We start from the raw sequence: 14,098 nt of genomic DNA, 5'->3' as shown, positions 1-14,098 counted from the left end.
ACGGGATTTCGAATGGATCAACCAAAATTATCGCATCATCATTATGTATTCTACGGCTATTATGTACATAAAAACACAACACTTCACACACAGGCATCTAGCATCAACTGTATATCGTTAAAGAAGAAGAAAAAAAAAGGAAACCAAACCAAGCTCATCAAGGGTTGTCATCCTCAATATATATAGCTTGGAAAAAACTAAGACATGAAGAAGAATTCTACCACGCGTTGAGTTGATACGTTCAGTGTTTCTTGGAAAGTTGTCTATATATGTTTATGTATATGTATGCACGTTATATGTAACGAAAGTCTTGAATGTTTTTGGATAACGAAGGCATTGGATGTTTTGTCTCATTAAAGTCAACGTAATCTCGGGGTGCCGAAAGCCACGAGGAAAGCGATATCGAGTCCTCAAAGAAAGAAACAAAAAAGGTCAAGTCGAAAAAAAGGGAGTACGTGTGATCTCTAGTCCGACCTTCGAATCGTTTCTCGTCGCAGAAGGTTGAACCGATCGATAATGCAGGACTAGGATAGTCAAACAAAATCCATTGTCCGTCGTTAGGGAGTTCGATATTCTAGACGGGTGGGTGGGGGAGAGGAGAAGAGGAAGCGGCAAGTGGAGGGGTCGAGTTGGCCGCACTGGCCGCACCTGAAGATAGCTGAGACTGGCCGTTGGGGATCGGCGCGTTCTGGTGAAGAAGCGTCGGGGATTGGTGCCCAAAGATTTGAGTGGAAGCTTGATGGGCGTGTTGAGCTTGCTGCTGAAAATGCTGAGCAAGCAGAATTTGTTGATGTTGTTGGTGGTGTATCCGATGCTCGGGGGATCGTTGCTGCTGGAGATGCTGTTGCTGCTGTAGTTGTAGATATTGGGCCACCTGGATGGGCGTCAAAGAGAGGGAGATTGTGTTATTAAGTAGCCCGTTCGGCGTCGGTGTGGTCCCATTAGGGGTATGATGACCGGAGGTAGATCCTGGAGCTGGTGATTGAGAATTCGGCGTCTTCGGCTGGAATCCTGGCGGCATGTTCGGGAGCTGAGGCAGAATTGGCGCTTGGGAACTGGTTGGCGCGGCGGAAGGTCCTTGGTTCTCCATTAATGACTGTCTTGCTTGGTGTGAAGCTGCGGGGGGATGTGGCACAGGTGATGCTGTTCCCCGATTGCTGACGTTGATGAGCGGTGGACTGGTGGCATAACGGGCTGGCACTTGGGGCACCTGTCTATGTATGGTAACGCCTGGCAGGCCATTATGACGACCTTGGTTGAAGTTCAGAGCTGTTGGTTGCGAGTGCACTCGAGATGGCACGCTGCCGTTTACCGATGTCGCGACCTTGCTTGCAGTAGTTCTTGGTAGGATTTGTGCAGCAGCCGCGACCACAGCAGCAGCCCTAGCTTGATGAAGAAGAGATTCTTGATGCATCTGCTGCTGCCTTTTGGCCATTTCTAGAGCCGCTTGGGCTTGTCGGTCTCGCTCTGCCTTCAGAGCTGACATTTCCAGCGGGGTCATATAAGGCCTGATCGGCTGAGCATGCGTTTCGTGCGCATTTAGATTAACTTGGCGTGGGTGTCCGGGGGATACTACAGGACCGAGAGGTTAATGTAGGCAAAATTGGGATCACTAAGAACAACTCACCAGGCTTTGGGAGGTCTGGAGACCTCTGCTCTTTGAGTTTACGGGAAATGTCGCGAAGAGCATCCTCGCGCGCGGTGCGTTTGTTAGGGAACAAAGAAGCCTGGCCTGGGCGCTTTGAAGGATTGGCACATAGTGGGTCATCGGTCAAATTCTGTTCATTTGTTTCTGTCGAGGGGAGTTGGGCATTGTTCGAGAGAGTGGGAGCGGGAACCACACCAGCAGGAGGATTCGACTCAGAATTTGACTTGAAGAGTGGTGTTGACGGGCCATGAGTTGCGGGTTTGTGTGACTGAAGTCGTGTCCAGCAGTCATAACAGTCACGGGAAGTCACGGGGATGCATGCCGACTGAGAGCGACTAGCATTAAGCACGTCTGCGATTATTCTCCAGTTATATTCATAGGTTGTGGCAATTTGCTTGAGCAGTTCCTCATCTGATGAAGCCCACGTGAGTTCGCTACTTCGTCCATAATTTGACGCAGTAGATAAGGGAGGAGCAGGGATGATCGGTTCCTTGACATCTTTCGACTTTCGGCCCGAGAAGATGTAGCTATGGTGGTGGCTAGGATCGGACTTATGGTCTCCTGACTCGCGTAAATCATCGGCAGCTAATGGTCCCAAATTTCGCCACTGTTTCCCTAGACAGTTTTTTGAAGGCTGGAGAGTACTGACGAGGAGTGGTTTGCCTTCCAGGAAAGGTGCCACACGAGCGATACGACCGAGATGAGGGCTAGCTTCGTCGGGGCGTTTGTCCGGGCGAGAATCAAGATCCCCGAACAATGGCAGGTCAGCGAAAAGCTTTTGTAACTTAACATGTTCGACGGTGTGTCCGGTTGGCTTAGCATGGATACCATCCAGTACAATTTTCTTCACATCAATCAGGGTCTCATCGGGGGTCATTTCGAAGATTGGAATCCGAGAGCGCTTGATTTGCTGCAAAGCTTTGCGCGATTCCTGGGGAGATGTGAGATTGATTTCGGAGGTGGTAGTTGCGGTGAGTTTTTCAACAGCGGGGATGGGTGCTGCGTCTGTCGGGATGGGTGACCGTGGCGGCTGAGTCGTTCGGAATGATTCAGGTGAAGCTTTGGTAGAAAGAGAGGGTGAGGCAAGTTCTCTGGAGCCAACTTCTGAAGAAAGCCTAGTGAGGTGAATCGACCGTGTATTTGTGGGGCCAATTTGGTGGGGTGGTGCAAGTGACGATGATGCCTTATCTCTAAGGTTGTCGATTTCAGCTGGCTGTTTTCCAGGGGAATGCACTTTAACTTGTAAAAGCTGTTTGCCAATGGAGTCGGCTTGATGCCATTGCAGGACTTGCTTGGCCAAACGATGAGCAGTAGCAATTTTCCAACGTCTCTCCTGCCGAAAATCCACCTGCAGCCATGACTGAGAAATGGAACGCATGAGCCATACAGTAGACGCCATACGGCACGACTAGATAGAATGCTGCGTACCATTTCATCTAGTAGATGATCCCAGTGCGCCTTCTGGACAGGAGCAATGCGAGGTTTTTTAATTTGAGAATACGCCCATACTTTCTCGGATTTCAATCTTTCCAACATCTCAAGTGCTCTCGTCATTTGTAGCTCGTCTACCATTGTCTAGTAAAACAAAGCCAACGTTAATTGTGGCACATGAGCTCCACACCAGCATTTCATAATCCGTACCTTCCAATCAGCCGTGGTCAGGACGTTGTTGAATTTAGGTTTTTCGTGGGGGGATCTACTTCTGGTCGTCGAACTCTTGCGCAGTGTAGATTTGACTCCAATATGTTGGGCCTTGATACCAAGCTTGGTGATCTCAGAGCTACCTGGGCCGATCCATAGCCCTGATCGGATCGCCTGACGCCGAGTATTCTTGGAAGCTGTTCCCGTTACCGCCTGTGCGGCTGACAGTCGACTGGCAAGTATTTGTACTGGCACAGGGGGAAGTTGGGATGCATAATCAAGCGAAACGAAACGGCTTGCTTTGAGTGACTGTGTTGAGCTCTCGGACGGCAAGGAAGCTGCTCTAGCGATGGTTGGCTTGTTTGTTGGAAGTATAGTGCCGTGGCGATTGGTGGCCGGAGGGGATTGTCGAGAAAGTTGGGTTTTCGCGGAAGCTAAGAGGATATTCTGCGACTCCGTCCTGCTCTTGGGGGGAGGGTCTGGCGGAGCGTTGAGGACGGGCTGCGACTGGGTGATGGATTGGGGTTCAGCGGAGCTCGGCCGGGGAGATCTTTGTGCGTCGGTATCAGCAGGGTTCAAGTTTGAGTGCTGAGCATTGGCGGCTTCTGTTCCAGCTGTGGTCAGATCGCCTGTTTCTTCTCGCTGGTGGGAGTCGGCTGCAACATCCACATCCATTGCGTCTGGATCCCCACTTACCACCTCAGCCTCGGTGCCGACCTGTCTGGGCTGTGAGACGTCGGCCTGGTCCGGAGGAGTGGCATCCTGTAAGGAGACGAGATCGAGGTCATGAGGGGAGCTATGGCGTCAGACAAAGAGGATGACAGGACACGGGCAAGCAAAAGGGGGCGCGTATTGGATTAGTGACAAGGTACCATCACACTTCCTCCTTGTTGAGATAAATAAATGATAAGGGATGAGTGGCATATAAGCCGAAAGGTGAGTAAACCGCACGCGACGGCCCCAGTGAGGGCGGGATGTGCAGGAACGGGACAGGGGACTGGGAGGTGTGCACCATGCGACAGAAGAGAGAAGCCAAATAATAATGAGAGACGTACTGTCCGCCCGTAGTGATCTTCTCGACGAATTCACGTAGGCGAGCCTCTTGCTCAGACGAGATCGGAGGTTGGGCTGGGGGGGCAAGCCCGCCACCGAGCTCGCCCAGTTGACGGATGCTCTGGATGGCCCAGGAGACCTCACTGAGAAGCCGGCGATAGATCTCCTGGCTTGCACTGTAAATTATGTTTGGGTGTTTCCATGCCATCGGGATGATTGTGGATGGTGGCTGTCAGTCGGGGTGAGGAGGGGGCAGTGCGCAGTGGGCGGCTCACGTGATCTGCTGCTGCCTGTCCTCGACCGCGCGCTCGCGTTGGCGGGCGATGGCTGGCTCCTGTGGGGTTCGAACGGGGGTCCGGCGCGAGGAGGGGCAGCGGGGTCAGCCGAGGCAGCTCCCCCCCCAGAACACACCAGCAGGACATGGAAGCGATTGGAGACGATACAGAGGACAAACTGACCAGTCGATCTGCGTGCATCTCGGTCTGTCGAGAGAGGTCCCTGCTGGTGAACAGCGGTGCTCGCCCTGTCGTTGCTAGTCCCCCTGGTGGTGTGTGGGTGAGCCAGAGTATCGAGCCGAGGTGAGCGTCGCGAAGTCCAGTGAACGGCCTCCAGGCTGGGCCCACCGACTCCCGGCCTGGGCCACATCCTCTGTGACTGCCCCGTGAAACCCGCGCGAGTCCCGCCAGAAACACATGCTTTATTCCCGCGCACCGCACAGCCCTGCTTCCGAGCGCGCACTGCAAGCCACTTCCCCAGGTCTTCAACATCAGCCGCTTGGCTTTCGGTTGAAGGTGATCGTAACCACCGGTGTTTTTCGTGTCACTAGTCCTCTTCGTGTCACGACGCTTGAGGGCTCGACGGTTGGATGAATGGTGGGGGTTTTAGGAATTGGTTTTAGCCTGCCGGAGTCGACTTGCCTACCGGCGCAGCAAGGCACACTTCAGACCACTTGAGTGCAGCTCGCCGCCATCTGTCGATTGCTCTTGACAACTGGCGATGACTTCCAAGAACAATCCAAGGACTCGCCATCCAGCATCCTCGCTCGGCACTTCTCACAGAGCCAACCCAATGGAACGTTTTTGCCTCTACGAAACCCGTGTGGTAAGTCCTTCCAAACTGGCTGAGCGCTGCGATCAACTGACTTCGTTTTCGGTTTGCACATTTTCTCGACAGAGATTCTACATTACCGGCTGTGACCAACCTGGGATCACGAATCGGGTGCTGAAAATCGATAAGACTCTAGATGATGATGGCAACCTAATGATTAGTGAGTGGTACAATCTGTCCTTTCAACTGCAAGCTCTCTTGAGGGGGGTTTTGAACCGGATCGATTGACCCATGTTTTCCAAAGCTTAGCCGAAGATGCCACAATTTATACGGCTGTGGAATTGAAGGCCTTGATTGAGCAGCTCAGCATGGGCAATGCCTCATCTGGCGGGCTCACCCGACCGCTCGAGCCCTTTTGGGGTATTGTCGGTGAGTCTCGCATTTCTTTCTTCTTCACTCACAAACAATCCCTCACAAGCAATCACTCACAAACAATTCTGTTGAGATGATGTTTTTTTTATTTTTTTGTTTACTTTGTGATCTTGCAGGTTTTATCAAATTTACCGGCCCATATTACATGGTCACTATCAAGACCAGGATCCCTGTGGCGATGGTCGGAGGTCATTACATATATCATAGTGAAGAAACTCAACTGACGCCGATCACAGGGAAGGTGGCCAAAAACCAGCAAGTCGAAGAAGCTAGACTCATGGCCGCCTTCAAGAGTGTCGACCTGAGCAAGAATTTCTACTTCAGGTGATCCCCGCTCTCCCGCGCATGAAGCATGTCGAACACGCACCCAGCTGAAGGCCTTCGCTGCTTTGTTATCAGCTATTCATACGACATAACCAACACCCTTCAATCCTACTTCATTCATACAACCTCCCACTCAGCATCTCAGTCTGCCTTCCCACGCGAGTTTACCGGCCCATCTCCTCACGATCCCTCTACAGAGCTCAAAGGACTTGACCGAAGACGAGTTGCATGGGGCTTTCATGACAAGTTTTTCTGGAATCATTACCTTCTGACGTCTGCATTTGGGAACAGCATTGATAAAGAAGGAGGCAGTCCATGGGTCCTACCGCTTATCTACGGCTTTGTGGATCAATCCAGTCAGAGCTTTCGTTTTCAGTAGGAAAAAAAAAAAAGAAATTGACTAATTTTGTTTTGTTTTGTCTTTGTTTTTCCTCTGAAGAGTTGAATGTCTTTGGACGAACGGTGTATGTCGCTGTTATCGCTCGACGTTCACGTCATTTCGCTGGTGCCCGGTTTTTGAAACGAGGTGTTAGTGAAGATGTACGTAGATTATTTTGCTGATTGATTGAGACAGGTGAAAGATTGACTCTCATCAAACACTCCTAGGGATATGTGGCAAACGAAGTAGAAATCGAACAAATCGTTGCCGATGGTATCACCACTTCCCTACATCTCCCGGATCCAGACAATCGAGAGGACGTTGACGCCCGCAAGCCCAATCCTCGATACACCAGCTATGTCCAGTTGCGTGGGAGTATCCCTTTACTCTGGAATCAAGACACAACGATCACCAAAGCCAAGCCACCAATTGAATGTAAAATTATTCCACTCATTCAGCTTCGACCAGTAGCTATCAACTGACCGCTTATCCTGGTTCACTTTGCAGTTTCGATAATTGACCCATATTTCTCCGGAGCTGCCATCCACTTCGATGACCTCTTCGCACGCTACGGAGCCCCTGTGATTGTCTTGAACCTCATCAAAGAGAAGGAGCGGCAGACGAGGGAATCGAAACTATTACCAGAGTTTAGGCAATGCTTGAAATATCTCAGTCAATTCTTACCCGAGCCCTCACATCTTGAGTTCTCTTCCTTTGACATGAGCGCTGCCCAACGCTCACGGCAAGTGGATGTGATCAGCTACCTAAGCGGAGTTGCAGAAGAAGTAATCGAAAAAACCAAGTTTTTCCACAGCGGCCCTGATCCCAACTACAAGCTGTTTCAATCCGAAGAAGTAGTTTTCAATGATGATGGGGAACCAGAAGAAAGTGGAGAAACTCAAAAGTCGGTTTATCGGTCCGCTCCACTCATTCAATGTGGAGTGTGTCGTACGAATTGTATTGATTGTATAGAGTGGGCATTATGATGTATTTTAATGATGAATGGGCAGAAGCATTAACTAGTCGATTCTCTTTCTTTGCATTTTCAGTCGAACAAATGCGGCCCAATTCGTGGTCGGCAAGGCAGCATTGGCGCATCAGTTACACGCACTAGGAATCATCAGATCCAAAGTAGCACCTTACGACTCGGACGCCGTTGACATCCTGACCAATATGTACCACGATTTAGGTGACACAATTGCGCTCCAATATGGCGGTTCTCACTTGGTCAACACCCTTCAGACATATCGCAAGACGGGAAATCAATACAAGAGTCATGCTCGAGATACTCTCGAAGGACTCAAAAGATTCTACGCGAACAGTTTTGCTGATGCCGATAAGCAAGCCTCAATCAATTTGTTTCTGGGTATAACAGAGTCGGCACCTTCAATGAACACAACAGCAATATCCAATAGAATCTCATCCTCAAGGATCGACTTGGGACCGGAATCTTCCATCATGAGTTCACTTGCTGCTTCTACAATAGGCAGTCCCGCAAGTGATAGTGACAGCGAAAACTTTATTCGATTTGAACCAATCAATCCTGTCAAGCGATCTTATACCCAGTGGTTTCATCCTAACCACTTAATCAAACCTCCACAAGATCCTGAAGTAGTTGCGAAGCATCTCTTAGATGTAAGCCGAAAACGCGGCAACGACGATTATTTCATCCGCTACTATCGCCCTTGGCTTTGGACGAGCACCGAAAATCATTTAGGGAGGAAGATGAATAGTAGTGACATGTTCATCCCCAAAGGGTAATGATGATTACAAATTCTTCATTGATGTCACCAACACGCTGGTGATCTGAACTGAATGTGCTTCGTGTTTGCTTTCAAGATTGACAACCATGGTATACACTTCGACCAAGGCAATGGAAACAAACTTATCACCTTTCAAGAGGAGAAGAGGCGTAAATGAAATAATTGAGCGGATGCCAAGGTTAGTCGAAGGACTTGATTACATTGACAATGTATTCTACATGGGCTTAGGAGCCTGTTGCCATTTCGTACTTAGACATTCCGCCGAGCGAACTCCACATGGTGTTGGGGTTTCAGTTGGTGTTCGACGATGGCTCAAGACGAAATCCAACCTGACTCTGAAGTCAAACTTGAGCACGGTCAAAGGTGTTAGTACCAACAAAGGGCCGTCGAAAGGCCAGCTGAGGGGGGGCCGAGAACCGCGAATGTCAGCTATGGTCACTCATGGAGAGACTGCACTTGGCCTCAATTTCCACGACGATCAAGCTTCATCCGTGGCCGGAGGGACAGGAAACGAAACCAAAAGACTCGCCACCAAGTTGCTTCAACCTAATGTCGACGTAGAAGAGGCAAGGGAATATAACTCGTGGGTGTTTTTCACGATGTTTGTTGGGTTGAATCCCGATTCTTTTCTTACTGACGGACTGTGGGCATGCTTCTAGGTACTTGCACCAGTTCGACAAATTGAAGCTTTACTCAACCTCAGCGAGGAGTGACATATATGAAGCCGATCTGAAGATATACGAAAAGTCGGCGGCACTGTCCTCTCCCGATCCATCCGAGGGTTACTATCCGACGTCTACTATTCAGGTCGAAAAGAAGAATAGGCTTCTTTATGAGGAAGCAGTCATGGTTGCTACTATGTCTGCTCTTAATTGATCCCAGACTGGACCGCCTGTAAAAAAAACCCTCCCCCCTCTTCGGTCCCTTTGCCTGGTTTTCCATCAATCACTCCATCCAACATCATCTTCGTTGTTCCACTCATTAAGATGTAGCATGTAGCAACAGTGTATCTTGTGGATTTATTGATATCTACCGTGACATCATGTAATTATCGTATTTTTAGAGATATGCATACCTGAAGTATTCCGTGACGAAGATTCGATGGCCTCGCGGTGGAAGGTACCATTGCTCAGCGGTAGTGAAAGTGCAATTCTTCAGTTCAAGTTGATCCAATATATAGACACGACCCGTCGCACTTGATTTACAGATCATGAAAGTCTAATCCAACTCTACCTTACCCATGTCCTTTTCTCGAGTGCGGCTAGCATCTCACCACGGAGCTGGGACAAAGAGGAGAGAAGGAGTGCGGATGCAAGCTTTCAGTTTCTTCATCGCATACACACACACTGAAAGAAAAACTCTACTGCGGGAGTCATCAGTATGCAGCCAGCCCAAAATTCACGGTGGGATCTTGTCTTCAAGCACCATTACGCTGAAAATCTCTTCCACAAAACGGATCCTAGCCTCAGAAGAACCGCACTTCGTACAAGTGCCGGGGGGCACGGCGGGAAGCGCCTCGCAAAAGTGCGACCTCCGTTCTCTGTGAGAAAGAGTCCCTGCGGGCTCCCCTTTGGGACTCTCACTGGCTTTCTTAAGCTCGCAGATTAATTGCCCCGCTACAGCGAATCTCTGGGAAGTACATGAGCGTGTAAACAGTAACAAGCATTTTTTCGAGCTTAACTAGCCACTCGTGGTGAGCGGGTCTGGGCGGCAGCCCAGTCTCACCTCCCTCTCAGGTCGGGGTCGCTTCGCGACCAGCCAAATGCTGCACGCCCGCACGGAGGCTGGGACTTGTGTTAAGGTCGGCATTTTTTATGGCCCCAGCTTGCTGGTCTGCCGACTCTGTCTGAACGGGAGCGAACGAAAATTGCTGGACCCTATTGGCGTGCCGTGTTTTGATCAAATAAGGATTTCCGGACACATGCCTCTATGCTCGCGCGTGGTAGGACCGACGGAAATAACCTTGGTTGCTCAATTCTAGACTAGCCCTGCTCTGTGAGGAAAAGAGCTCCCACCTGGACCCATTGGCCAATGTTTTTAATCCACAACCGAGCTCATACCCGCCGCTCGGCTGGGCTTTGGTTTACCCATACGCTTACTGGAGCATGTTTTAGCTTTCTACCGAACAGTTCCTCGCTGATTAACTTGCTGCAAAAGAACAATCCGCTCTCCTCTTTCGGACCTCTGTCGCGCGGTGGATAAGCAAGTTTCAGCCAGCTAGCTGTATTTGATTTCCAAATAGAACCAATACCCCTATCATACCTCTAAGAATCTAAACCAGATAGACTATTCGGTTGAGAATCATCGCTTTTCAAATCCAACTCTAATAATTTCTTTTCGCCAAAAGCCCTCCCTGACCCTCACATTCGTTACCCCATTGAAGCTTCGTATCACGACTCGCGGATATTATACCTGGCTCTTCACCCGGACGGCCGACGAAGAAAAGCTGTAGCGCAAGCATCAATCGGGGTAGAAATCTGGTGTCTCTCGTGTCAAGTTGACTTCACCGTGCCAAAGCAGTAAAGATGCAAGTGGAAGTTTTGAAGAGCCCCGATAGCTCCTGCGACAGCTTCAAAACATCTGAAGATAAATCGGACGCAAAGCCTTCATGGGTGTGTATATCTTTAACTTGAAAACTCATATCTTTTGGAATTGCTATGGTACTGCTGTGGGCGATATGGAAGCTGATGTGATCCTTGAATCAACGCGGTGATTTTTTCTTTATGGGATACATCACCATTGCAGAAATCCTCAGAAGAAGAAGAGACGACTGAAGACGTTACTTTCCAGCCTTCACACCCGGTCAGCCTGGATCGAGCGCCCTCAATCACTCCAAGCATCAAGAGGAAAGATGAAAAGTTGAACATGTCAACCAATGACTCGAGTGCCCAAGCGGCTCAAATAATTGCCTCGGAGAAAAACCCGCTTTCAATTCAAAGCTGCCCGCCGTTATCCGTATCATCGTCCAACATGATCAAGCGGATCGTCGAAAACCAAAACCTTCTAATCTGGCAAGCCTATGACGACTGGAGACAGAAATTTCCTCGACTCCAGCCTGAGGAGGACGAGGATGTTGAAGAAACCGAGTTAGAATCCGAAACTGAAGATGAGCTGTTATCCTCCGAAACCCTAGCCGTCGAAGCTTGAGTCTGGACTGGCAGCAATCACTCCTCTATTCCGTGAATCCAATTTTTGTAATCTAATGGATTATTTCTATCAAGATGTTTTGATAACTCTCCCCCTTACTTTAGACATCCATTTTACCAAGCTCTTTAAAGATGTTCTAGTATCCCTCATTCTCACTCACATTCTTTTATTCATTTGAATTTTCGACCTAATATCCAGTTCATTATTAAAGCTTCCCAGAGTTTCTTTTCCATGCATCACTTGTACACCGAGTCAAAAACTCACCAGTTTAAAGCTTACATCAAGAAACGCCTGACTGAAATAAGCAACATTTGCTATCTTGCATCCAACATTTAAATCGTACTTGGCCCCAAGATTATAGAGTGGCTCATAATGCGTCGTATATGGATATGTTTTCTTGCCGTTTAACAAATAGATAGTACACTCCACTTGAAGAGCTCATCGGTGTTTGTTTTTTCTTCCAGGAATAATCACCAGCACCAATAAAACAAATTAGCTGACTGAATTTCAGAATTATGAAGCTTTAGTATGCTTGACGAGATGTAATTTTCACTAACATGACATACATAGATTTTGGTGGGCGCCTGGGGCGCCCGGCAACCAGACGTAGCCATGTCCGCACTAACCTTGTCCATTTACCTTACTAAAAAACGTGAAACATTTGTCACTGTCACATTAGACTTAGTCTACCGAGAATGAGTCCTTACCAGCTCACCGCTTTCGAATCGGTACTACTCCTTCAACAGCTGGTAGAGGAGGAGGGGCTTGGGCGGGCAGCGCTTTTGATTTCAAAAAGTTGAAATATTCAAACTGCCCCTTCCCCAGGCCGAAAATTAGTCTTTTGGCCAAGATTGGCCGTTGGCCTATGCTTTTTTCATTGCAGGATCGGTCCAGGGGTTTGTTAGTCCAAAGTGGTGTGGGGGTTCGTTTTACTCTCTTTCTTTATTATATTCCTATCCTAGTACTACATCCATTTTTGATTGAGTTTTTGTTACTTCAGTTTGATACGTAAGGCTGACCTTTGAATCTAATTTTGGTACATGATGAAATTAACTCCAAACATACTCCATTGCGCACTACGTCCATATTAATGTTGCCAGTTGATTAAAACAGCTCCGATATTTTGTGTTTCTTGTTCAAGGGGGTTCGTGGATGGCAACAACGGCACTATTTTTCTGTTTTTACCCTTTCATGCCTTATCTTAGCCAATGTGAGGCTTTTTGTGACAGAATTACGGTGTGAATTACAGCCGCCTTTCAAAAATTGGAAACCATGCAATCGCCCAGCTGACTCACCCCAAAATGAGTCACAGCTGAGGGTTCCAGAAGCTCTTCCTTATTATAATCAATTGAAAACCAAGAATAATATTGGCGGCTGTACATTGGGGGAGTATGGAGCTGAGCTGCCACCAGGTGTATCAAGAACTTCGAAAATCGTTGAGCAGTAAAACAAACCGAGGCTATGTTTATCTGCGCGCAGTGTGATAATTTTATTACATAAATAAATAAATAACTTTGGAGAAAGGCAGCTCAAGCACACACACAGCACACTGCCAGTGCTCCTGCCGAGTTTATACGAGTCCCGCCCTTGTGTCCCAGCTGGATCACACCAGTCCCATCCTCCTCCGCATCACCTCGAGCGTCGAAGCAGATCCTACCAAGAATGGCAGCCAATCCTGAAAACCAGAACAAAGTTGATCTACCACAGAAGCTGTCGGACTTGCAGGTAGAAGAGATCCTTAGGTGTACCAAGGTCGAAGCGACCAACCCAACCGACCAGGCGCATTTAAACGATATTGAACTGGGCGACCTGGATGAGAAGATCGCTGAGAAGTTGGACCAGATCAAGGCTAGGTCTACCGCGCTCATGTCGAATCCCAACGGCGAGAGCTCCAGATGGCTGTTGAGACAAGAACCTGGAGCACCAACGCGAAGATGGCTGGTCGCACGGAATATTGAAAACGAGGTGGAGATTTCGGTTGATGTGAGTTACTGCATTAAGCTTCCAGCATCCAACCTTGCAATCATAATGAGCTATATGGCATGGTATGCTGACAGATGCTTCACTCCTTCTTCAATGGTGGTGCTTCGACGTTTTCGGTTCACCGTACTGGAATGACGTGTGCCGTGGTCGATGTGGGACTGGCCTGAAGCTGATGGGACTAGAAGCCAAGCCGGAGCAAGGTTGATATGGAATATTTCCAGGACCCTACTTCACCAATTCCCCATGACCCACTGCACGCACGCCCCCGTCCCACCGGCATCTTATACGGCGCGGCAACCATCAATTCGTGCGACCCCGTCACATCTAATCATCCTTCCAATCATCAGTTACCCAATCTTGAAAACGCCGACCAAAGTGATCACCCTCGTTTGCACTTCCCCCATTTACGCTACACATCACTGTAAAATTTAAATCACCCCAGCGCGCATCGCGAAGATGGGGAACTCGATCCCATCCATTAGAAACCTCGCGAGGAGTTATGATTCAATCCTCGGCGAGTTGAAGGGATCAAACAATCAACCTCCACCCGAATGTTGCGGCTGCTGAGAGGACACACGTACTCCATCTTTCCTTGTTTATATTTTAGTTTCATGGCTCATCGAAGTAAAACCCTCAAGTCAATCTGTCCATGATCATTCAAGTCCTCTACACATACTCATG

General features: G+C 48.8%; 4 protein-coding genes across 4 annotated transcripts; 3 read left to right on the top strand and 1 right to left on the bottom strand.

Annotated features, from left to right (window-relative positions):
• Positions 1 to 574: 574 nt before the first annotated feature.
• PtA15_4A310 (uncharacterized protein) lies at positions 575 to 4,818 on the bottom strand (the record flags this gene model as incomplete). Its single annotated transcript, XM_053168182.1, has 7 exons — positions 575 to 1,572; positions 1,628 to 3,008; positions 3,077 to 3,223; positions 3,290 to 4,085; positions 4,345 to 4,518; positions 4,618 to 4,676; positions 4,801 to 4,818. The coding sequence occupies 7 exons, from the start codon at positions 4,816 to 4,818 to the stop codon at positions 575 to 577; spliced, it is 3,573 nt and encodes a 1,190-aa protein (XP_053019416.1).
• Positions 4,819 to 5,338: 520 nt separating this feature from the next.
• On the top strand, positions 5,339 to 9,163 carry PtA15_4A309 (uncharacterized protein; the record flags this gene model as incomplete). The annotated part of the gene is made up of 12 exons (XM_053168180.1): positions 5,339 to 5,443; positions 5,516 to 5,609; positions 5,699 to 5,818; positions 5,938 to 6,145; positions 6,221 to 6,501; positions 6,585 to 6,685; positions 6,752 to 6,959; positions 7,032 to 7,497; positions 7,574 to 8,281; positions 8,364 to 8,465; positions 8,541 to 8,870; positions 8,947 to 9,163. 12 exons carry the CDS (start codon positions 5,339 to 5,341, stop codon positions 9,161 to 9,163), a joined length of 2,940 nt encoding a protein of 979 aa, XP_053019415.1.
• A 1,649-nt stretch (positions 9,164 to 10,812) lies between these two features.
• PtA15_4A308 (uncharacterized protein) lies at positions 10,813 to 11,434 on the top strand (the record flags this gene model as incomplete). The annotated part of the gene is made up of 2 exons (XM_053168179.1): positions 10,813 to 10,899; positions 11,033 to 11,434. 2 exons carry the CDS (start codon positions 10,813 to 10,815, stop codon positions 11,432 to 11,434), a joined length of 489 nt encoding a protein of 162 aa, XP_053019414.1.
• Positions 11,435 to 13,096: 1,662 nt separating this feature from the next.
• Positions 13,097 to 13,622, top strand: PtA15_4A307 (uncharacterized protein; the record flags this gene model as incomplete). Its single annotated transcript, XM_053168178.1, has 2 exons — positions 13,097 to 13,417; positions 13,587 to 13,622. The coding sequence occupies 2 exons, from the start codon at positions 13,097 to 13,099 to the stop codon at positions 13,620 to 13,622; spliced, it is 357 nt and encodes a 118-aa protein (XP_053019413.1).
• Between the last annotated feature and the right edge of the window lie 476 nt (positions 13,623 to 14,098).

Source organism: Puccinia triticina, chromosome 4A (genome assembly GCF_026914185.1).
Source record: "Puccinia triticina chromosome 4A, complete sequence".
NCBI classification, from domain to species: domain Eukaryota; kingdom Fungi; phylum Basidiomycota; class Pucciniomycetes; order Pucciniales; family Pucciniaceae; genus Puccinia; species Puccinia triticina.
The sequence above is the reverse complement of the archived record's forward strand: the minus strand, read 5'-3'. Positions and strand labels throughout refer to the sequence as shown.